Source organism: Mangifera indica, chromosome 6 (genome assembly GCF_011075055.1).
Source record: "Mangifera indica cultivar Alphonso chromosome 6, CATAS_Mindica_2.1, whole genome shotgun sequence".
In the NCBI taxonomy this organism is placed as follows: domain Eukaryota; kingdom Viridiplantae; phylum Streptophyta; class Magnoliopsida; order Sapindales; family Anacardiaceae; genus Mangifera; species Mangifera indica.
The window spans coordinates 18,261,149-18,284,983 of NC_058142.1; the positions used below are offsets into that span (position 1 = coordinate 18,261,149).

At 32.4% G+C, this 23,835-nt stretch overlaps 2 protein-coding genes and 1 long non-coding RNA gene across 20 annotated transcripts in view; all 3 read left to right on the forward strand.

Moving 5' to 3' along the window:
* Nucleotides 1-18,061, forward strand: part of LOC123218354 (phosphatidate cytidylyltransferase, mitochondrial-like) — a 42,370-nt gene extending 24,309 nt beyond the window's left edge. For 2 of the 16 annotated variants that reach the window (XM_044639786.1, XM_044639787.1), the window contains exons 3-11: nt 15,156-15,212; nt 15,326-15,388; nt 15,510-15,578; nt 15,787-15,879; nt 16,622-16,726; nt 16,796-16,873; nt 17,124-17,252; nt 17,359-17,459; nt 17,542-18,061. In XM_044639786.1, the coding sequence (XP_044495721.1) occupies nt 15,162-15,212; nt 15,326-15,388; nt 15,510-15,578; nt 15,787-15,879; nt 16,622-16,726; nt 16,796-16,873; nt 17,124-17,252; nt 17,359-17,459; nt 17,542-17,755 (903 nt within the window). In that variant the 5' untranslated portion in view covers nt 15,156-15,161 and the 3' untranslated portion in view covers nt 17,756-18,061. Of the gene's footprint in view, nt 1-14,419; nt 14,577-14,608; nt 14,840-14,925; nt 15,045-15,155; nt 15,213-15,325; nt 15,389-15,509; nt 15,579-15,786; nt 15,880-16,621; nt 16,727-16,795; nt 16,874-17,123; nt 17,253-17,358; nt 17,465-17,541 lie in introns of those variants that run through there. The other 14 variants (XM_044639777.1, XM_044639782.1, XM_044639776.1 and 11 more) reach the window with 14 other exon arrangements.
* LOC123218353 lies at nt 8,124-12,006 on the forward strand. Of its 3 annotated transcripts, XM_044639775.1 has the most exons (7): nt 8,125-8,345; nt 8,625-8,888; nt 8,994-9,488; nt 9,689-9,820; nt 10,101-10,166; nt 10,310-10,758; nt 11,213-12,006. In XM_044639775.1, exons 1-7 carry the CDS (start codon nt 8,300-8,302, stop codon nt 11,825-11,827), a joined length of 2,067 nt encoding a protein of 688 aa, XP_044495710.1. In that variant the 5' UTR covers nt 8,125-8,299; the 3' UTR covers nt 11,828-12,006. The 3 variants fall into 3 exon arrangements, with proteins under 3 accessions (XP_044495708.1, XP_044495709.1, XP_044495710.1); XM_044639773.1 differs by having other exon boundaries at nt 8,124-8,888; XM_044639774.1 differs by having other exon boundaries at nt 8,124-8,888; nt 10,104-10,166.
* A 2,242-nt stretch (nt 18,062-20,303) lies between the features above and the next one.
* Nucleotides 20,304-22,144, forward strand: LOC123218462. The gene is made up of 3 exons (XR_006502699.1): nt 20,304-20,552; nt 20,679-20,773; nt 21,750-22,144. It is a non-coding gene; the product is annotated as an uncharacterized LOC123218462 (long non-coding RNA).
* Nucleotides 22,145-23,835: the final 1,691 nt, after the last annotated feature.

Consider the following 23,835-nt stretch of genomic DNA (forward strand, 5'->3'; position numbering starts at 1 on the left):
GAAATTCTAACTAGAATAGACAAGGAGAAAGACTTATAGGAGATTTCAATGCGGCTTGAGATCTATTCAAATCTAAGAGTGAGTACGAAACCTTACCTTGTAAATTCATTGTATTCCAATTATATAGCCTTAAAATTTTTGATCTTGATAAATGGTATTTATATATGTTGTTGATTTTGTTGTGAAAGCTGGAGAGTTGGAAGTCACTTAATTTAATATTGTGTGTTATAAAAATTGTTAAATACTAATTATCATTTAAACTACTTGGTTAAACTAAAAAATGGCTTTCACTTACCAATTCATTATCTATATTATGTGACACCTGCAATTGTTTGATACATGATTAGATACTATACATGGGGCATAAGATACAACTTATTAACCAATGGTTTTCGTGTTTTAATTTTTAAGAATACATCTTTGTAAAAATTTAAAATAGGGTGTACAAGCTATGCGTTCTTTATCAATTTTAGATATGTTTTGCAACCAAAACCATGTCTTTATAGTTTGAAAGAGTTCACAGGCCAGTTAACTAGTTAAATTATCTCATCTTTAACCGATGTGAGACACACAAACAGAATATAAATAGACTTAACATTTTGAAATTGAAGTTGTAAACTTATTTGAATTTTTAATCATAATGTTATATTTTTTTATTCCTACAATTAATCACATAAAGAGACAAAAAACAAATTATTAGTATTGACTTGAAATAGAATAATTTTATTTAAACAAAACATCGATTCATGTCAAAATGTCTCTTTGTGTATTATTTTGTAACAAATCTTTTTTTTTTTTGACATTTAACAAATTGTTTTATTTTGTAATAAGTCATATCGTTACATAATATATTTTGAAATAACTTTACCTATTACATAGTTTGGGTTATTTGAGGTTGAATTGGGCCAACGAGAAAATATTTCGGTTCGATTTAGGATTAAAAAAATTTTACACAATTTTATTTTAGGTCAGGTTAGGGTTTAGAACTTTTGATCAAAGCCCGAATTATTACAATACGAACACGATCTGATGACACGTATTGTGAGGTCTAAGATAGATTGAACTTATATATAAATAATTATTAGGTCAAAAAACTTGTTCCCACCCAAATTTAAGTATAATCCCAAACTCACACTTTTCAATTTTCAAAAATTTAAAGTCTCACCGATGAGCAAATTTTTTTTTAAAAACTTAGTTAAAGTTAAAGGCAAAACCGTTATTTTAAAAAAATAATAAAATTTTATTATAATTTTCCTTTTTATTTTGAAAATCTGATAATTATCCCCTATCTAAAATTTTAAAAATAACAATTTCACCCCTAGAGTTTTGAAACCATTGTCAGAGATGACTAAGTTTGCCGTCTTTGACTGTGTTAGCTATCCCTCCCATCTTATTTCTCCTTGTTGACTAAAACCCACCCTCTGGCAAAGATCATTTCTTTTGATAAAGATAAAATCACCTTTGTTGGAGTTTGAGTTATGTTTAATTTGAATGAATTGAACTAAAATTAAAATTTCAATTCAACAATTTAGTTTAAATTTGAGGATAATCTTTTGTTTCTTCGATTCCTCTTGTTGTCTTCATCAAAAATCAAATTGTGGATGCTCTTCCAACACTCTCTCGTCTTTTTTGACAATACTATTTACTATCCATACTAACTCATACTAGATAAGATATTTCTAAATATATTGATTTAAAATAATTAATGATAATTTTAATTACGCCAAATGACTATTTCCCACCCAAAGTATGCGCTCTTGCCAAGTTTCCCCCCATTAACTTTGAAAATATCATTTACCCATCCGTGACCAGTTAAAATTAACGGTTTCAAAGGTAAAATCATCATTTTGTCTGAAATATTAAAAATAAAATAAAATTTGATTTTATTTTCCCTCCTAAACCCTAAAAAATAATAATTTCCCCCAACCCAAGTTGTAAAAAACTGTATTTCCCCCCTAGGGTTTTCAATTTTTTGAGTTAGTTTTTTGGCACCGTTTCTTCCTCTCCGGCGCGGCCTCCTTCAAGCGATTGTCCTGGAAACTGTCGTCGATGAAGACGACTTGTCTTTGTTGAGGCAAAGACGAGTCGTCTTCATCCAGAGACAAAGACGAGGTCTTCGTCATTGACGAAGACTCTTCATCGATGAGGAGTCTTCGTTGTCGACGAAGACCTCGTCTTCATCTCTGGACGAAGATGATTCATCTTCGTCTCGATGAAGACGACTCGACGACCGTGTCTAGCATAATCGTCGGAAGGAGGTCACGTTGGAGAGGAAGAGGAGTCGCCTGGAGGTCACCGGAGAGAAAGAAACGACGTCAGAAAACTAACTCTAAAAAATTGAAAACCCTAAGGGGGAAAACACTATTTTTTAAAACTTGGGTTGGGAAAAATTATTAGTTTTTAAAATTTTAGGGGGGAAAGTGAGATAAATTTTTCAGGTGTTAGGGTTCCACTAAATTTAATAGCTCATAGGTGGGTAAATGGTATTTTCAAAGTTAATAGGGGGAAACTTGACAAAGGCGCATACTTTGGGTGGGAAATAGTGGTTTGGCCTTTTAATTATTGGCTTTTCTTTCCCGAAACAACTATCAACCATGACTGATTGTTAGCTGGACACTAGATAAGATATTTCTAAATTTATTAATATAATTGTCTGGTCAATTTGAGACAATATGCCAAATTGAGAAAGTTATTTGGCATATTGTCTTCTTCATATTTGAGATAAGATATTTCTAAATTTATTAATATAATTGTCTTGTCAATTTGAGACAATATGCCAAATTGAGAAATTTATTTGGCATATTGTCTTCTTCATATTTGAGATAAGATATTTCTAAATTTATTAGTATAATCACTTGGTAAAATATAGATGGACCTACTATAATTGTCTTCATCATATTAAACAATAGGTTAAAGGACTTGTTCCTACCCAAAGTATTCTCTTATTTCAAGTTCTCATCATTTAATTTTAAAAATCTTAAATACCTACCTATGAGTAGCTAAAATTAATGATTTTAAGGATAAAATCATTATTTTATCTATAATATTAAAACAAATTAAAATTTAATCTCATTTTTCTCTCATAAACCTTAAAAACAAAAGGTTTTCCCCTTATCTAAGTTTTAAAAAATGACAATTTCCCCCTAAGGTTTAATTTCCAAATTTTCAACTTCAAATTCACTACTATCACCGGCGACGAATATCTCTTGATGCCTCCTCTCCCTCCAGTGGCCAAGCTTCTCTTATTTGGAAGCTTGTATGGCGTCAATTGAAGCTTTATCAGGAAGATAAAGTTGTTTGTCTTTTCTGACAAAGACAAGGGGGAAGACAAAGATGAGATCTGATGAAGATGAGAGATTTTGTCTTCGTCTTAGGGATGATGTTTAGTCTTTCCCAACGAAACATCATCTCTTGTTGGGCTTAGAACTATCGGCCAGAGGGCGAGATTTTTAGGGAGTGATTGCTAGAGGAAGAGAAAGGAGACACTACCAAAGAAGTGTCGGAGATGACATTGGAGATTGAAAACTAAATCCTCAGGGGAAAATACCATTTTTTAAAACTTAGCCTATGAAAGAAGTTGTTAGTTTTAGGGTTTTGGGGGGGGGGGGGGGGGGGGGGGGGAGGTGGAAGGAATAAAATTTTAAGGGCTTAGAGTTTCATTAACTTTAATAGCTCATAGGTAAGAAAATGAGATTTTCAAAATTAAAGGGCGAAAACTTATAATAAAAGAATACTTTGGGTGGAAAATAGTCCTTTGGCCTCAATAATGTGGTTGTCTCTGTCACCAATCAATGAATTGATTTTTGGTGTTGGCTAAAGTTTTGTATTCCTCTATGATGGATGGCATCCTTTGCAGTTGATTTTACTGAAGAACGGTAATTTTTTTTTTTTTTATACTTGGAAAATTATATTTTTTTTAAATAAAGAAACCCTACTTGAGTGTTTGTAAAAATCTTTATAAAATATTTGAACTCTTATTCTCTTATATCTGTAACTTTTTTTATTATCATTTAAACTACTTTTGGTCAAACTAAACAATGGTTTTCACTTAGCAATTCATTATCTATATTATGTGAGAATTGCAATTGTTTGATGCATGTATAGATATTATACATGGTGCCCAACTTATAGCTTATTAACCAATGGTTTTCGTATTTTAATTTTTGAGAACACATCCTAGTAAAAATTTAAAATAGGGTCTGCGAATTATGCCTTCTTTATCAATTTTAGATTTTTTTTTATTTGACTTCCCTTACATGTAACTTAAGTTATTTGGTTTAAGAAAGTAAAAATTAGAATATGATTTTATTTTTCTTTTATTAAAATAAAATTTAATTAGGAAGAAAAACAATATTAACATTTGAAGATTGAAGATGAAGGAGCATTCTTGAAGACCTGAAGTGCAAAACCTATGTTAACTAGTCAACCTCTTATGACTCGAGAGGATTGATATTAGTTAAGACTATATACTGACACATTTTAATTTACGTCATAAAATGCATGTTTAAGCTTTATTTTTATTTTTATTTTTTGCAAAATATCATTTCACAAGTGGATTAAAATTTGTGTGACACTTAACTAAAATCCCTCAACTAATATTAAGTCGAATATTAATAATCAGTGCCTTCCAACATAACACTTTGATTAAACCTTTGTTTGTCAAAACCTTGTTCACTAAAGTGAATGATATACTTTTATCAGGTGAAAAATCAAATATTTGTTATATTGAGTTTGATTTAACTATTATACTTTACTTGTTTGTCAAAGCGAAACCAAGATATATTTGAGGCAAAGTAGGGATTGCATTTATCCATACTTGAACATACAAGTGATGACACATCTTTGTTAATGATACATATAATATCACTTTATGATAGATTGAAGGTACAAATACATAATTATTTTTTGTCAAATTACTCACTAAAATTTATTGACTGTTTTAATTAATAGGTTGATTTAACAAGCTTGAAACTGTTTTCCCTATCAGGTTTAAATAACATTGTATCACATCTTCTGGAAAGTGCAAAATTTTTGTCCATCATTGCATTGTATTATTTAGTCGTTCAACGAATACCCAAATTCTTGTTCAATGAGTTCGAATGATTAATAATAGAAAGTTAAGAATCATTTTGTAGTGAGGTAGTGAAAACCTTTAAGGGTAAAGGCAAGCAACAAAAGTATGGGGCCTAAGGAATAATTTGCCATAAATTCAATTAAATAAAGCCGTTTAGGTTTCTTCCTCATCTGGGGGAGAAAAGAGGTGCAAAAGAGATAAGAGAAAGAGACGCAGAAGAGAGAAGAGAGAAAGAGCCAAAGAGAGGAGAGAAAAAAAAAAAAAGTAGAATGAGAAGACTGAATTGACGGGAAAATATGGATAGAGTATTCCCATTTTCACTTATTTCTAGCTTTAAGGTTCAAATTTACTGTTTAAATTAGAGATTTTCGAAATTCTAACTAGAATAGACAAGGAGAAAGACTTATAGGAGATTTCAATGCGGCTTGAGATCTATTCAAATCTAAGAGTGAGTACAAAACCTTACCTTGTAAATTCATTGTATTCCAATTATATAGCCTTAAAATTTTTGATCTTGATAAATGGTATTTATATATGTTGTTGATTTTGTTGTGAAAGCTGGAGAGTTGGAAGTCACTTAATTTAATATTGTGTGTTATAAAAATTGTTAAAATACTAATTAATTTGATGTTGTGTTTGACAGGGCACCAAGTAAAATATTTCTAGATGTGTTGATTTAAAATATAATTAATAATTATTGTTAGTTAATTAATGTATTTGTCTTGTCAATTTTTGACAAATTGGCTGATAATTAGGATTAAAAAAATAATAAATAAAATTATGACGAGTCTACGTGTAATTCTCTTGTCCATATTAGGTATCAGCAATTAAGTTACATGATTGTCTTGTCAATTTTTGGTCAATTTTTGGTCAATAATGGTCTCTCTCCATATATATATATATATATATATATGGAAATTGAAACTTTTATCTTTTTTTTTTAACTATGTGTACATTTATACCACTCATTTTAAAACTTAAACAAAAATATTATAATAATATTACATTTTTTTATAAAACCTCTATTGATATAACTTATACAAGAAGAAAGAATATCATTTATCCTTTTTTCCCAAACTTTTTAGTGAGAAAAGAACCACTGTAGTATGGAAAAAAAATTTCAACAAATACAACACGTAATTAAATAGTAAAACTTGTATGTTATGTATTTTTTTTTATGAACAATTAAAAATCAAATAATGTATGATAGATTCATATTCATGACTTTATGTGAAATTTAATTTTATTATAATTTCATATTATTAGATTATTTAATATTGTTATTTTATGTTGTTTACGACTTTATGTGAAATTTCATTTTGTTATGATTTTATATTGTTAGATTATTTAATACTGTTATTTCATATTGTTTTTATTGTTTAAAGTTATTATAATATTATATTAATGGATATAAAATACAAATTTTTAAATTTGAAAAATTTTCAGACGAAGAATGGGTTGACATCACCCCCCCTTGACGACAACCCCCCTTTTGGATTTTTTTGAGTTTTCTTTCATGCAATGGGGCCATACATATAAGTTAAAAAATTGCAAATGACTTGATTCTACTTTTAAATTTTCTTCCAACAGTGGGGCCTATATAAATTAAAATATTGCAAATGACTTTATTTTTCTGCATGAAAGAGAACTCAAAAAAAATTAAATCCAGAAACGGGGTTGGCAACGCCAAGGGGTTGGCGATGCTAACTCATTGTTTGTCTAAAAACTTTTCAGATTTAAAATTTTGTATTTTATAATCATTAATATAATATTATAACAACTTTAAATAATAAAAATAACATAAAATAATAATATTAAATAATTCAACAACATAAAATCATAACAAAATTAAATTTTACATAAAGTCATAAACATGAATCTATCATAGATTATTTGATTTTTAATTGTTTATACCTAAATGTGAATAATTTTACTGTGAAATCTTTGTAACAAATGTTAATTCTCTAAATAAATTTAACAATTTTCGTCTCTCCCTCTCACTAGAAGAGTGAGGAAAAATAAAGAGATAATATTCTCTTTTTCTGCATAAGTTATATCAATGAGGGTATTTTAGAAAAATAAAATATTGTTATGATATTTTTATTTAAGCTTTGAGATGAGTAATATATTTGTATACACAATAAAAAATAGGGTAAAAATATATATATTCATCACTAGTCAATGAATTGATATTTGGTGTTATCTGAAGTTTTATATTACGTTGGGTTTTTGGGTTTTCTCATGCGAAAAAATTTAAATTTATTTAATAAAAGAATTTGATTTATCATATTTATAAGTTAGGATAAAATAAGCGTTAATATATTCATACAAATAATACACAAATTTTAAAAAGAAGCGATAAAAGTACTGTTTTAGTTTTTCAGTATTTTTTTGTGAAATTTTTTCATTTTTTCTCAATTTCATCATTAGATTACTACAATATTTAGAATTTGGATAGAAAACTTATTGTTCTTTATTCTAAACAGTGAAAATCGTGTTTTGTTTCATAATTGTGCTGTTATTCGTGTTAGAATGTGACTAATTATATTGTGCAGTTTAGTTTAAACAATTTTTAGAAAAACAATTTTTTCCTTTTTGTCTACTGTTGGATTGCTCTCACATTTTTGACATTATTTTAGATACACTTGATCTCATGTTTTGGATGGTAGAGATTGATTTTTTATGTTTATAACATGAGATATAAACTTACAAATTTGCTATAATATTTTTTATTTTTTTTGCAGTTGTGTTGTTTTTTAGTTTTGTTACTTTGAGGTTGTCTACTTATTCGTAAGTTGAAAACTATGTATAATTATTTTTGATATAATAAATTAATTTATTTAGACAATGTCCTATAGTTTTATTCTTTTATTCTTCGTTTCAAAGAAGTTACTATGTGAAATTATGATTTTTTTTAATTATATTTACTTTTGATTTTAATTGTTTTGCTGTGACATAATTCAATCAAAAGGGGGAGGAATTTATTTTTGGTCTTGTTAGTGTAATTGATTTCCTCACAACGTACACCTCTTTGAAGTATACTATCCCTTCGCAATTGATTTTCTTGAAGTATATTTTGTTTTGTCTATTTGGAAGATCGGATCAGTTAAATGTCTGGCACTTCTAGTAAAATCTGTTCAGTAATATGATCTGGTTATAATAAGGTCGTCTCGAACGCTAGAGAGCGTTCTTCAAGCAATCCAACATTAATCGGCTTTCTCAAGGATGATGTCTTCTTCAACTTCAACACAGCCTAGTGCCCCTTCTTCGTCACAGCCAAGTGCCCCATCTTCGTCACAGCCTAGTGTCCCTTCGTCAGCTCAGCCAAGTGCCCCTTCTTCGTCAGCGCCTGGTGCCCCTTCTTCGTCACAGTCTAGTGTCCCTTCGTCAGCTCAGCCAAGTGCCCCTTCTTCGTCACAGCCAAGTGCCCCATCTTCGTCACAGCCTAGTGTCCTTTCGTCAGCTCAGCCAAATGCCCCTTCTTCGTCAGAGCCAAGTGCCCCATCTTCGTCACAGCCTAGTGTCCCTTCGTCAGCTCAGCCAAGTGCCCCTTCTTCGTCACAGCCTAGTGTCCCTTCGTCAGCTCAGCCATGTGCCCCTTCGTCACAACTTAGTGCCCCTTCTTCATCACAGCCCAGTGCCCCTTCTTCACCTCAGCCAAGTGCCCCTTCGTCACAGCCCAGTGCCCCTTCTTCGTTACAGCCAAGTGCCCCTTCATCACAGCCAAGTTCCCCTTCTTCATCGCAGCCAAGTGCCCCTTCTTCATCGCAGCCAAGTGCCCCTTCTGCAAGGCACTTATCAGAACAGGATAAGAGTAAGTAGCAGAACATTAAAAATTAGTAGAAGCATGTATATATTCCAACCAATTTGAAAAAAAAAAAAAAACCCAAGTGTGAATATTTTTCTGTTATTATCGCAGAAGATTGCAAACAGTACTTGCCACTGTATATAGCTATACTTGAAGGCAACCTGAAATATGTAAAAACGCTCTGTGATGACGATAGACATGCTTTAGAGGCTAGGATTACGGCCAACTTGGACACGGCTCTCCATGTAGCTGTTGGAACCGGCACTGCGAATCATATTGTGAAGTACTTATTGAATGAGATGTCGATAAGTGAAGTGGCACTGAAAAATAATGATGGAAATACGGTCCTTTCGGTTGCCGCCATCGTTGGAAATTGCCCTGCTGCCAATATGATATTGATGGAAGAAGAACATCGACCCTTGACTGATGTTACTAACAACCTTCTCTGGATTCCTTTAATTGAGGCTGCTCGGCATGGCCAAAAAAGGATGATTGAATTTTTGTGGCAATTCGCCCAAAATTATTTGATGCGTGTTGCTGAGCCAAGATTCGAAGAAGATGGTGGCGTTTTGTTCTTAAATTTACTCATAATGTCTGGATTTTATGGTGAGTTGATTTCTTCGCTACTAATGCTAGCTGCTAAGTAAAGATTTTAACATCTCTCAAGAATGATCACATATACCATAAGCCAATGTATTTTTCTTCTCTCTGATTTGTCTTTAAAATTAATCTGATTTGTAGCCAATTAATGCTCAAAATTTGAGACCGATAATATTCCTTAATTCCTCTCCATCATTGTGTTTCAGACTTGGCGCTACGATTGCTTAAGGACCATGAGAAATTAGCGACAATGGAGTCATCTAGTGTAGAGTCTCCTTTGACTGTATTAGCACGAAAGGCGTCTGCATTTCCAAGTGCAAGATCAAGAGAGTTAAAGTGTGAGTCTATATATAATAAAGTTGGTGTTATAATTAAGTGGAAGTTCTTTTCTTAACCCAGTAACCACTATCATGATTCATCAATAATCTTTATAATAATGAGCCATTATATAAGTAAATGATGTGTTATATCTTCCTTTATACGAGAAAGAAATTCCAATACCTAGCCATTATCACTGTTCTTACTGGTATGTTTTTCTTTTATTTTTGGTGTTCGATAGAAAATCTCTTAACCTCATCATGTGTAACATTATTAATCAAGTATTCTTCTGCAATCCAGCAGCAAATCCTTCTGCAGTCCCAGATGGAAGACGAAGGAAGCGGAAGTGCCTTGATGTTTCTAAGTGTGAGTATATGTTTATCACTTAATAAATCATCAGTATATGTTCTATCATCTATTATCTCATGAATATTAGTTTTTTTCCGTTCATTTGTTTCTGCTATTTTCTTGCTTGTTAGAAAAACCATCTTAGTTATCCCATTATTCAGTGTTTACAGCTCAACGCTATTCCAACGAAACACGAGAGACAAAGCAAATGCATGAGACAGTACTAAAACTTGTCCAACTGTTGTGCAAGGAAATCATAAATAATCTGGATTTTGAAACAGCGTCTTCAAGGTTCGAACCCGCGCTCCTTATAGCAGCAGAATTGGGGGTTTATGAAGTCGTGGAAGAGATTATAAAATCATTTCCTAATGCAATCTGGTTTACAAATGAAAAAAATTATAGTGTATTTCACTTGGCAGTTTTGCACCGTCAAGAGAAGGTATTCAACTTCATATTTCAAATGAGTGGTCACAAAAATTTGCTGTTGATGTCTGAAGACACTGATGGGAATAACATATTACACCTAGCTGGAAAATCGGCTCCCAAGCATCAACTCAGTTTCATCCCTGGTGCAGCTTTACAAATGCAGCGTGAGTTACAGTGGTTCAAGGTACAAGGACTTTTGATTTAAACGTTATATACATCTTTTATACGTTTGCTACAACTTTAACTTGGTAGGGGTTCAAGGTTCCCCCAAGCAGGGGCGCATGTATCTAGTTACTGTCTCAACTGGGCTCCGGCGAGGGTCAACTCCTTTAGAACAAAAGTTCCCTTATAGTAATATAGACTCAATTTATTTTTACACATATATATTTCTCACACTGCAATACTAAATACAATTTCTTATAATTTATATTGTGATAAAACATTCACAGTTTGTGCATAAATCCTTATTAAACAAAAATTACAGCCCACCCTGATCTCACCGCTGGTTCCAAGACTTTTGAATTGCACATTATATACATGTACATGTTGTGTTGTATACAGCTTCAACTTGGTATAGATTCAGACAGAAATGGAAAATGTTTTTAGTCATGATTTTTTTTTTTTTAATGTGTGTGCAGGAAGTAGAAAAAATTGTACCGCCTAAATTTAAGGAGGATAAAAATTCAAATAAAAAAACTCCGTCAATGATATTTACCGAAGAACATGAGAACCTGGTTAAACAAGGTGAGAAATGGATGAAAGGTGCAGCAAGGTCGTGCTCACTAGTAGCGGCTCTTATTGCCACTGTAGTATTTGCAGCATCAATCACAGTGCCAGGTGATTACGACGGTAATGGCCAACCAAAATTTTTTAGACAGATTGCCTTCACAATCTTTTGCATTGCAGATGCACTCTCTCTGTTCTCATCAATTGCTGCCATCATAATGTGCTTGTCGATCCTCACTGCACGATATGCAGAGGATGATTTTCATAAATCTTTGCCTCGAAGGTTAATATTGGGTCTTCTTATGTTATTCCTCTCTATTACATCGCTGATGATAGCGTTTGGTGCCACTGTTTATCTGGTTTTTATCGACAAAAAGGCGTATTGGGTACTTGGTTTAGTGGGTGCATCAGCTTGTTTGCCTGTGTACTTGTTTGGGACTTCACAATATCCCCTTTTACGGGACTTGATTGTTTCCACATATGGCTCAGGCATCTTTCGGAAGCAGAGCGAAAGTATCCTCCACTAATGCTGGGATGATTTAGATGAAATAAAGCTGAAATCATTCTCTGCTACTGTTATGTCGTGAAAGAGTTGAACTACTGCTGTTCTGTTGACATTTCTAATTGTGTATATCGCAAAAATTTACGTAATTATTATTTTATGTCAAATCTACCTTGTTCAAATCTATGAAAGTGGTTACATCTACATACATGCAGATCAATCCAAAGGAAGATGAGAGATTTGATAATTTCAACCATTGTCATAATCTCTTTAACATATGACATTCTCTCTATCTTGTATATTTATAAGATAACAATCAATTTTTATCTTTTGTGGAGCACACAATTATTTTATTCCCATTGAAATAAAACTGAATTAAATGTCTATAACAATTTGACACTTGGAGGAGGGCCTTTGAAAAGCTCTTTAATAAGTGATCAAGTTATTGAATCCAATCTAGAAGTGAGTCCCTTAAGACAACTTGATCCTATCGCTAAAAACTAATTTGCCCTGACAATTAAAATGCAACTGATAACACCTGGTGTAAAGACACTATTGAATTATATGATCAAAGGTCTAACTAATTGCATCACAACCTTAATCCAATGATTGGATAACATTGTCATAATGCCATTGTGTTTTATAAAGGAATATAATTTGATTATGATTCTTCTTGTAATTTTGTCTTCAATTTTATCCTCATCTTCATTAATTATATAGTTGTTGTATTGTGGCACACATTCGAAGAGCTATTTACTTCAAATTCCAAGATACAAAGAAGTCTCAATTGGGTTATAATTGTAATTTGGGTTACTTAGGTTATTACTACATAAAAGATGCCCTAATTTACATTATTTACAGTTCAAAGAGATTTTTTTTTTTTTTTGTTTAATAATATTGATGACTACTTTGGGGATTGTTGAGTTGTATTTTGTTAATGTTTAGTTGTATTCTATTATTTTAAGAAGACTATCAAGCCATATTAGGATAGAATTTGTATTTTAGAGATTTGATTTAATTTATTTTCTTCTTTATCTTCCATGTAATTGTATATATTATACCATTTTGCTCTCTGAATAATATAAGGAAACAATATTCTGAATTCATATGGTATTAGAGCCCAGATTAGACATTCAAAAGTTTTTCCAGCATTCTCAACTGATTTTTTGACGAATCCAAGTCCTTTCTCTACTGTTTCTCTGATCACTGAGCTTCTGACATTTTTCGATGATCGTGCTTATACCAGTGTAACCAGGGGGAACTCGTTGACATAATCCATCAAAGAAGCATCGTTGTTCGTCGCTCCACGCGCCTACACATGCCGCTCTTTCTCTCGGTATTTTTCGACATTGATCTCTTATTCTTGCAACCGTGCGATGACATCGCCTCTTCCGTTGAACTCAAACGATGCCGACGAGTCAATCTATGGTAAGCTTGCCATCATTGGATGCCAAAATTTGCTGCACGTGCCGACCATTTTTCTATATGGAATGTGATCTCCAATCCACTGTTCCAGCATATTGGGACTACATCGCCACCGTCAATCGATTCAGTAAAAGCCGGTGATCATTTCTGTTGAAGACTCACTTCCACTGGTTGTTGAAAGCATCGCTGGTGATGTCATTGAAAAGTTCCTTCACTGTTCACGCATCCAGAAGCTGTTTTTTACTATTCAATAGTCTCTTGATCAGTTTTGTGAGCCCCGATTGCTCCGACTCTTCACTATTCTCTAAAAAGCTTCTTTCATTCTCTGATTTGTGATTCAATATGTCCATTAAAAGCTCCAAACCAACTTTTCTCTTTCCTTTTAATTTTCTTCCAGTAATTACTATAGAAAAATTAATAGGGAGCAATAATTATACTTCATGGGTTGAATCCGAGCTTGGGCTCACTGAAAACGAGCCAAAAACGAGCTGGGCCCTGTTCAGGCTCGGCTCGGCTTGTATCCAACCCTACATACAATAATAAGACTTTTATTGACATTGACAACTCCATTAGACCTAAAGTTGGAGTAGTTAGATGTTAAAATTGCATTGCTATGTGATAAGTTGGAGGAGATTTGAGGAGTTTAGGATAAAACATCTAGTTTCCCAGCTAAAAAATGGTGCAAAGGATTTAACTCTTATATGTTAAGCAATGGTTTTACAATGTGTGAGTATGATTGTTGTGTGTGCTCTATTTTGGATGATGACTCCTAAATTTATTTATTAACATATGTTAATTTGAGATAAACTTCATAATATTTGAAAAGCTTTTGGTTAGACAATATTTGCTATCTTATTAACACCAAATTTGATTTTCCCACAATTGGATTACCCTTTATGGATTTTAGCTTAGGTTAGTGAATCTAAATATTCAAATTTAAGTCGATTTGGTTAGATATAAATTCAAAATTATTTTTTTAACTTTACTTTTAATCTCAATTTATCAATCTTAAATTAGATTTTGTTTGAGTTTAATTCAAATCGAATTCAATCCCACATTTATTATAGGGTAATGCTTGAATTGATTAATATTCTTATAAAATTTGTATCGACTAAACCCAAAATTTATCAACACTTTTATATTATTAGATTTTGAAAGGCTTTAAGTGGAAAAAAGAAAAATTAAAATAAATTTTAACATGAATAAATATAAATTAGTGCAATAAATTTGACTAAAAAATTCAGAATAAACAGGCAATCGCTCAAGCTAGTTGGTAACAAGATATGAGAAGGGCTCTGTTTTGACTCTTGGGTCAAATTTGCCAGATGCTAAGAAGGTGAAGCTGAAGAGTGAGAATCCGCAGCATCACTTATTTCATTTACTTGCTCTGCTTCAAATTTTACTATTTCAAAAAGGAAAAACAATTTTTAGAAGTGCACGCTTAGTGTTTGATAAAATTCCTCTTTGAAACTCATCGTTCTGTTTTCAACTTTCTTTTTAGAGTGAAAGAGCTAAAACGCTAACCCTTCTCTTTTTTCTTTAATATTATTGCACTGGTTCAAATAATGAGCCTTGTTATGGATGGCTACAAGTTTTCGTCATGTGGGGTTATGTAAATAAATTTGATAATTTTGTAATTTTTTTTGCTTGGTCTCAAGTTTATGATGGTTTCAATTGTTTTTATTCGTGATTGAATAGCAGTTTGAAGAATGGAGAAGGGGAAGAGAGCTGAGCTAGTGAGCTTTTTAAAATCTGTTCCCTTTGTAGAATTCTGTTGTGTTTATGGCTCCACTTTGCATCCAAACAATAAAGACAAGGTTTCACTTTGTTTTATATTTTTTGTTCTGTTGAATTTTTTAATGCCGCAATTCATTTTAGTGCAAAGTTTGTGTTTTTATCTTTTACGTTATGATTTTATGTTTATGCAGTCAGCCATGGTTGACTATATTCTTGGAGTATCCGATCCTCTGCAATGGCATTCTCAGGTGTGATTTTATATGATATCTGAATGTTCTTTGTTGATTAAAATTGACTCCTGATAGGAAAGTTTGCTGTTTGACTTTCTAATAAAATCTAATATATTTGTTGTACAACCAAGAATCTCAAAATGAATGCAGATCATTATGCATCCTGGTTGAGGTTGCTTGGCGGGGCAAGGCTGGTGATTCTCTCTCTCTCCCAATTTCTCTTCCTATCTCTTAACTCGTGGGCGCACCTAGCAGATGCTGAAATTTCATTTTCTTACCCTTAATACTGAAATTTTCTTGGCTGTGTTGTCTTAGATTACACAAGTTGCAGATGATATAGGTGTAGGAGTACACTTTAACCCATTTGTTATCTGGAATGACAAGGTACTGACTTTTCGAAAAATTTAATGACTTGAATACAAGGAATTTATGTGTGTGGCCACACTTCTGTGGCACTGATCCAACTTCTCTTCCACGAACAAAGAGTTCTTGTATTTAGGCTTGAGATGCTCCTTCAATCATACTCTTGCATTTATTTCGTTGATGAATAAAAATTTTTCTGTATTCTCTTACATGAAATAATCATGTACAGATGTTGAAGTACGGGGTTGTTCGAATGCGTGACTTGGTACAAGATGTACTGAACTGGGAGAAAATTTACTTAAGTGGTCGTCTACAGAAACCGGTCTGCATTCCTTATTTTCCAATTTTTTTAATTTCTATCATCTCTTCTTATTTGTAATATGCATCAAAATTTCGTCTTGGGAACTAGCATCATATTTCAGCAAAGGGACTAGGGAATCCGATCTAGGTTGCTCAGCAATCACACCTCAAATGGAGCTTCAAAGGTGGCTGAAAATCTTGTTTATTCTGTTGGCTCTCTAATTGACAGCTTTACAAAGGGTTTAGACATGGGTAATTGTCAATATAGAGTAGAAGTTGTTGTGGTACAACTATCCCGTCTTTCCTCAATCATGCAGTGTTCAGTCCCAAATTCAGCCTAGAATTAACATTTTCTTTTTCTGTTTAATCTACTAGTTTTCTCTTAATTGTGTAGGAATAGTACCACATTAGCATCTCCACGGATAAATTGCTAGATTTGCCAAATAGTCAATATAAACCCCTGAAACCAATCATTGCTAGTAGCTAAGGTTTTGTAGGCTGACAATCTGCCGAGTATGATGTTACTGAAATTTACATTTGTTTAGATGTCATTTGATATGTAATCATATAATGATAGGAGATCTTGAGTTTTGCTGATTATCCTTAATTTTTCTTCTCCAGAACTGTGCTTTTCATTAGCTATCTTCTTCTTTGTTTGCACTGATTTTGGTTCTTATCACAACCTGAGATCTGAAAATTGAGTCTGTCATCTTATATGCTAGTATAATTTATCAATCTCAGGGAGCTTGCTGTTGCTTGTGCAGGTACATATACTTGTGGATAATCTGGATATTGCAAACACAAACTCTGTTAATTTGAGGGCTGCATTGTCTGCTGCTCTTCTGCTCTTGCCCTCCAAGTTCACACAGGTTTGGTTCCATGTTACTCTTTGTTCATTTAGAGTTGCTAGATGTATGAACATGTCTTTTGTTGTGCAGGAAGATCTGTTTGCCAAAATATGTAGCCTTTCATATATGGGAGATTTGCGGATGCTTTTTGCAGAGGACAAAAACAAGGTACTGTTTGACCGCACCTATGAAAAATATTGAGAAAAATGATTAGTGGCTTTCAGTAGCATTGATGTGCATGGTTCCTGGTTGACTCTCTCATGTTGTCAGTTTTACATAAGAGTCCCTCTCTTCCTCCCTCTGTTTCACTCTATTTATATATTGCAGTTATGTTAACAATAAGAGTTATACAAAAGTGAACAAGCATTTCTTTTGTTCTCTGAAAGTTTCTGGTTTTCATGTATAAAATTTGCCCCAGGTGAAGAAGATTGTGCAAGGGCAGTTTGATCTATTCCACTCAATGTATAAGCCATTTCTTCAAGAATATGAGGCCAGAGACTTCTTGAGAGTCTCATTATCTGGAACTGACCAAGCAAATATATCACAGGTTGGTAAATTTGTTTTGTTAAGGAAACTGTTGTTTGATCAGCTATATTCTTTTCGACTTGTGCTTCAAAGCACCAAGTTCTTATATATTTCTGTTGCTTAATCAGGATTGCGGCTTACCAGTCACTTGTTCCCTTGTATCTTCTCTTCCACTGGCAATTAGAAGCCAAATGGGGAAGAAGCTTGGACAGAAGAAGATAATAAATGAGTATGGTATGAACTTTGATTTACATGCACATATTAATTGGAAGATTATTTTTGAGTATACAATAATCCTGCATACTTGAAAGATTACGTAATGCTCATTTTGCAGGTCAAGCTATAAATGAAGTTATAATTGGTTCAAGAGAAGAGGCCTCCAAATGCATGCAGGGTGTTCTGCGGCGAATTGTAATGATTTCTAGTGCAAGGCAGGCAGTTTCCGGTCTACTTGCTGTGGGTGGTATCAATGCCACTAAATATCTTGCTAATAAAATGCAGAAAGCCTGGAAATCTTGGACTTAAAACTGTCCACTTCTTTCTCAATTTTCACATGAGATTTTGTCAGGTGTATTATAACTTTTAAATGAGAATGTGTTATCTTTACCACAAGCTGCCCTGGCTGTAAGTTAATAAATTGTGCAGACTAGCCAGCTTTATACTTTAATTATTAGGATTGGTTTTTGTTTGCTGAGGTAATATTGGGAGCAAGCAAGCCGCTCTTTGTAATGAACATCATATTTGTTCTTTGGAAGTGTTTATGGCACGTGAAGAATCGTACCACTAAATACATAATTTTTCAAGTTTAATCAAAAAGTAATGCTATGTGCACCCAGTTTGAGTATTTAATTAGGTATTTAGATAATGTATTATCATGTGATTGAGTATTATTTTAGGCTAGAAGACTATTTTTCACCCAAACTATGCTGAATTCTCAAAGTTCTTTTCGTTAACTTTGAAATCTCATTTACCTACCATTGACAGTTTAAATCTGTTAATTTTAAATGTCAAATCGTAATTTTATATTTAATATTAAAAATAAACTTAAATATGATTTTATTTCCCCCCTAAATTTAAAAAACTAGTTTTTCTTCCCTAAACCAAGTTTGAAAAGATCACATTTTCCCCCTCCCTAGGGTTTAGTTTTAAAACCCATTCACTTTCTCCTGTGCCATTGTTGGCAGTCTCTCCCTTCCAACGATTTCTCTACCACCGACGGCTCGTTCTAACTCCATCCCAACTTATCTTGTGTCGAGAGATGTTGTTTGGAAAGATCTGGGAAGAGAAATTGTCTTCCCAGACGACGAAGACGAGATTGATCGATCTCATCTCCGTCATCTGGGAAGACAATCGTCTTCCCAGATGAAGACGAGTTGTCTCGTCTTTGTCTAGGAAGACGATTTCTCTTCTCAAATGACGTCTCTCGACACCGGATGGGTTGAGATGGAGTTGGGGCGGACCATCGGTGGAAGAGAAACCGTCAGGAGGGAGAGATGGCAGGCGATGGCGTTGACCAAAGTGAACGAGTTTTGAAACTAAACCCTAGGGGGGGAATACAATCTTTTCAAACTTGGCTTAAGGAATAAAATGTTAGTTTTTAAACTTTTAAGGGGGGAAATGAGATTAAATTTTTAAGGGTGGGTGGGTAAATGGTATTTTCAAAATTAACGGAGGGAACTTTGAAAATTCAGCATAGTTTGGATTGGAAATAGTCCTTTGGCCATTATTTTATTATAATTCAAAATCATATAATTACATAATGATAGATTATCTATATACCGAATTGCTTACTCAAAATTGGGTATATAGAGTTTTATTGCCAAAGATATTATCAACATCAACCCTAATACTTCAAAAATTTAATGGGATGATTAAAATGTTGTAATAATCAAGTAATAATTTAATAAAACTACTTGACTTCTTGGCAAATATGAGAAAACTACTATATATTAAATACATAATTGTTTGTGAGTTTTAATAATCGGACAAGGCTTCGACCCGATCAAGCGCTTGATCTAGGTTAACCTCAGTCCAAATGATTGGACTAGTGGTGGACATGTGAATTGTTAGGGGTGATTTGTCTCTTTTGTTTTGTTAAGGGATCAAACTGACAAATATTTAGGGGTGATTTTTCGAATTTAATTTTTGTAGGGATTAAAGTGATATTTATGGAGTGAGAAAAAAAAAAGTTGAAAGTTTAAAAAAGGGAAAGAACATACCTCAAAAACCCTGGTTGTTGAACATACAAACCCTACCCATCAATCTCCATTCAGATAGCTTTTTTAGGTGTTAATCTCATCATTTTCAATTACGTTAGACCCTAATTTATCAATTTCACCTTCTATCCCACTTGATATGTCCTCTTCGATAGCTCCTCCAAATGATGATTTCATCATTTGCAACTTCTCGCATGTTCATCTTGTCATTTTTGTTAACTTAATCACCTTGTCATTGTTATTTTAAAATACAATTGATCTAATGGTTAAACCACGACATACTGCCGTTCTCCATTTGAACCAAATTTCAAAGTCATTCAATGAGTGAAACCGTTGGACGATTAACTGGAATCAAGAAGGGTTCCAGGTTCTGCTTGGATAAGATGATACTAGCTAGTTCAATCCAAGTTTCAAAACTCTGATAGACACATTATAAGAAGAAAAATTAAGGTTGTTAAATTGTTACTACATTTGACATTGTTTGAGTTATATTAATTATCACAAAATGATAATTTTATAGGACACAATTTTCATTTCGTCCTAAAAAATGTATGATTTATTTTTAAGGATAATTTTAATTTTGTCTCAAAATAATTATTTTAGAGGACGAAATCTTAATTTTGTTCACAAAAATTTAAAATTTATTTTTAAGTACATTATTAGTTTTGACCGAGAATAATAGTTTTATGGACAATTTAATTTTTGTCCCAAAATAATGATTTTAAAAGACAAAATTTTCATTTCATCGTAAAATTATATTTGAACTTAAATCAAATTTTAAATTAAATGAAAATCAAAATCCTTTTAAATTAAAAGAAAATCAAAGGCCAAAATTAAAATTATAATCACTTAATTTTTTTAATTGAAATTTTCCAATCAAAATCCCTAATTTCTAGAACTCATCAAATGTTTTCCTCTATAGCATCACAAATGTCTCCTCTCCGGCGCTCGAAACCTCGATAAACTCTCTAGATCTTGTCTTCAAATCATTAGTGCATTGAACTATTTGTCCTCATTAGAGCATTGATGATGGTCGACAGGAACTCGTTTTCTCTCCGGTGTCTCTCTTATCCTGTGTTCGTCTTTGATGCTATCATTTAAACAAAGTATTATAAGTCTCTATCTCTGTTTATATTTTTATGTATTTATTTTGCTTTGTGTTTTGTGGTGATTGTTTTTTGGTTGTTTTGACTGATAATGTGAGGGTTTGTGTGGATTTGTTTTTGGTTTAGGGCGAGAAGTGTAGTTGATGAAGTCGTCTTATATGTCATCTCCGAAGGAGGTGGTGATGAAGCGAACTCTGCCACCATCAAAGTCGCGACTAGAGGTCTTTGATCCAATCTTTGCTCTTCATGTTTTTCGTGTTTTATTTTTGAATTGTATTGTGGTGTAAAGGTTACATTGTAGATTCAAAGCTTCTTTGAAACTTGTTTTGTTTTGTGTTTTTATTTTATTTGAAATTGAAACCCTCATTTGGCATCTTATCTGAGGAGAGGAAACTCTTAGATTCTGTTTGGATGCTGAAAAAACTGTTTATTTACTGGTGTGGAATGTGTCAATCTCGATTGATTATAAATTTACGTGTCTTTATTCTATACAGGAAATAACTATATCTTGATTGAAATCTATTTCTAACAAGTCATAGCTACTTCTTTGTAGCAAAAGTGGACAATCGATGCCTATATTGCTATAATAGATTGCTACAATGCTCAAATAATTGATAACACTTCCTTTTGAGCTCACTACTACATGTCAGAAGCTCTAGAGAAAGTAATCGATAGATCTCTGCTTTATGAGCTTATAATGTTTTTTTGTATAAATATCATTTCTTGGAATGATTAAAATATCCCTTTGGTTGTATTTCAAATTATCTTAATTGTTGTGTTCATGGGTTATGCTTTAAGGGAGAAGGAATAAAATCTTGGTCATAGTACTTGAATGTTGTGATGTTGGTTATCAGTTCTTATTTTGGTACCAGATTGGCAATCATGGTCATGCTTGAAAAGTAGCTTGTTATGTTGAATATATGTTGTGTGTTACCGTAATGTAGTAAGATTTATTAATGATTCTTTACGATTCTGTTTCAAGTAATTTGGTGTGATGGATTGACTAATGGGGATTCTTTTTATTGAATGATCTAACTAGTCTATTGAAGTCTGGTTTCAGAGATGGCGTATTTTTATCATTTTGCACTTGAGCTTGGAAATGGAGTAAACAATTTGTTTAAGGCCAATTAGGCCAGACTTTCTTGTGATGATGTTCTTTTGGTTGTATGTAAACGATTTTTATTGTTTTATTGACAGGGAAAACGGTGATGACGATGTCACTATCAAAATCCTTTACTGTGGATTTTGTCATTCTGACTTGCATTCTTGCAAAAATGAATGGGGGGTCTCTAATTACCCTCTCGTTCTTGGGTATGAAACTATTTTTTCTTGAAACTATAATGTTTAACATATATCATACTATTCTTAGGACTGAATTAGATGTACCTACACAGAAATTTTACTGAGTCAGAATCTTTACCGCATAACGTCCCTGGCTGTGCTGCAACATATTGTTTTATCATGTGCTGTTGAATGATTTTGTATTAATATGCCAAGTCTGGTCCTAGATTGGTGTAAGTCAATCCTTTACTGTTGAATGATTTCTCTGATTACGGTATAAAGTATATTCGGTTATTGCACAGTTGAATTTCAGTCTCAAGCATCTAAATCAAATCTCAGTCTTATACAACAGAGAGCCAGGAAAGCCTTTCCTTACAGTTATGAACAGGCCTCTTTCCACCTTATTTTAATTTATGATTGAAATTATTGTAGCAAATTCACTACATAAATAAGAATGGAAATTTGTGTCCTCGATTTATAACACTATAAAGGACATAAAAAAATGGTTCCTAATCCATCATTTAATCAAGGATAAAAAATTGTCTTTAATTCATTATACAATCAAGGACAAAAACATTTGTCCTCAATTCTTTATATGATTAAGAATGAAAAATTTTGTCTTAAATTTATTATATAATTAAGGACAAAAAATTTTGTCCCTAATTCATTATACATTTAATAACAAAAAAATTTGTCTTTAATTCAATATATAATCGAGGATAAAAAAAATTGTCTTTAATTTATTATACATTTAATAACGAAAAAAACTGTCTTCAATGTATAATCAAGGATAAAAAATTTTGTCTTTAATTCATTATACATTCAAAGAAAAAAAATTCTCTAATTTATTGTACAACTAAGGATGAAAAATTGTGTCCCCAAATATGTATTTTTTAGGACAGAATAGTGTTATTTGGGACAAAATTTAATTTATTTATGGACAAAAAAATTCATCGTAAAACAGGAATCATTTTATGATGAAACATCATTTCGTCCTTAATGATGGGTTACTAGGGATGATTTCATTTTTTGTGGGTATTACTCTTTCCTAACGCATATTTTTTTATGTTTTGATCTTTTGTTACAACTGATTTTTTGAGATGAATTTTTAACTTTCTACGATTAAAATTCTTGTCACATTCTATAAAATTTGTTGTAGTGAGTACAATTGTCCCTTTATATATGCCATTAATGTAAGGTTTAAAAGTAGTAATTTTAAATTTTCCATTTATACAGGTTATTGAAGAAGTGAAAAATTTGGTAAATTTATATCAAAACGAGAAAATCAGTATAGTAATAAGAGGATGAGGTCTTGGCGCAGGTCTTGCTATGTTGAATATAGCTGATATAGTTTCTAATAGATATAATAAGTCTGACCCTAATTCAGACAAGAAGGAATTCTTGGTCATAGCCTTTGTGTTTGGGAGACCTAAGGTCGGAGACAGCCTTCCAAACTCAATTCAATAAGCAAATGAATGGGAGGAAGTTATGTCTCTTGGGCACAGCAAATGCCAATGACATTATCACTAAAACTCCATTGGCAGACTACATTGAAGTGGGATATGAGATTATGACTACACAAACAATTGCAAGTTCAAATGATTATGGCAAGTTAAGAAGTGATCATAATTTGAAGAATTATATTAAACAACTTTGTGCACTACCATCTGTCTTTCCCAAGGTGTCATAAAAATCTTAGGAAAAAATGCACACATATATTTATGTCTTAAACTAATAAATAAGGTTTGTATCATAATCACAAACACTTAAAAATTGATCTTTCTTATTGTAATAAATTCCTCCTTTTGAGGAAGTGTTGGGTTAGGGTTTTTCTTGCTTCTAGTTTGTTTGTTTGTGCTAGTTGGCACGTTTATGTGTCTTGACTTGGCACTTTGGTACAAAGTCGTTTGTGCAATCTTTCTAATAATATTGTGTTGAGTATGTTGTCTTTGTTGGAAATTAAATTATAACTCATGATTATGAAACAAACTAAACTAAATCG

Excerpts from the sequence above, each read along its gene's own strand:
- LOC123218353 (XM_044639773.1), top strand. The coding sequence starts at position 8,300 with ATGATGTCTTCTTCAACTTCAACACAGCCTAGTGCCCCTTCTTCGTCA. Across the intron at positions 9,489-9,688 it reads CATAATGTCTGGATTTTATG|ACTTGGCGCTACGATTGCTT; the intron begins GTGAGTTGATTT and ends ATTGTGTTTCAG. Across the intron at positions 9,821-10,100 it reads AAGATCAAGAGAGTTAAAGT|CAGCAAATCCTTCTGCAGTC; the intron begins GTGAGTCTATAT and ends TCTGCAATCCAG.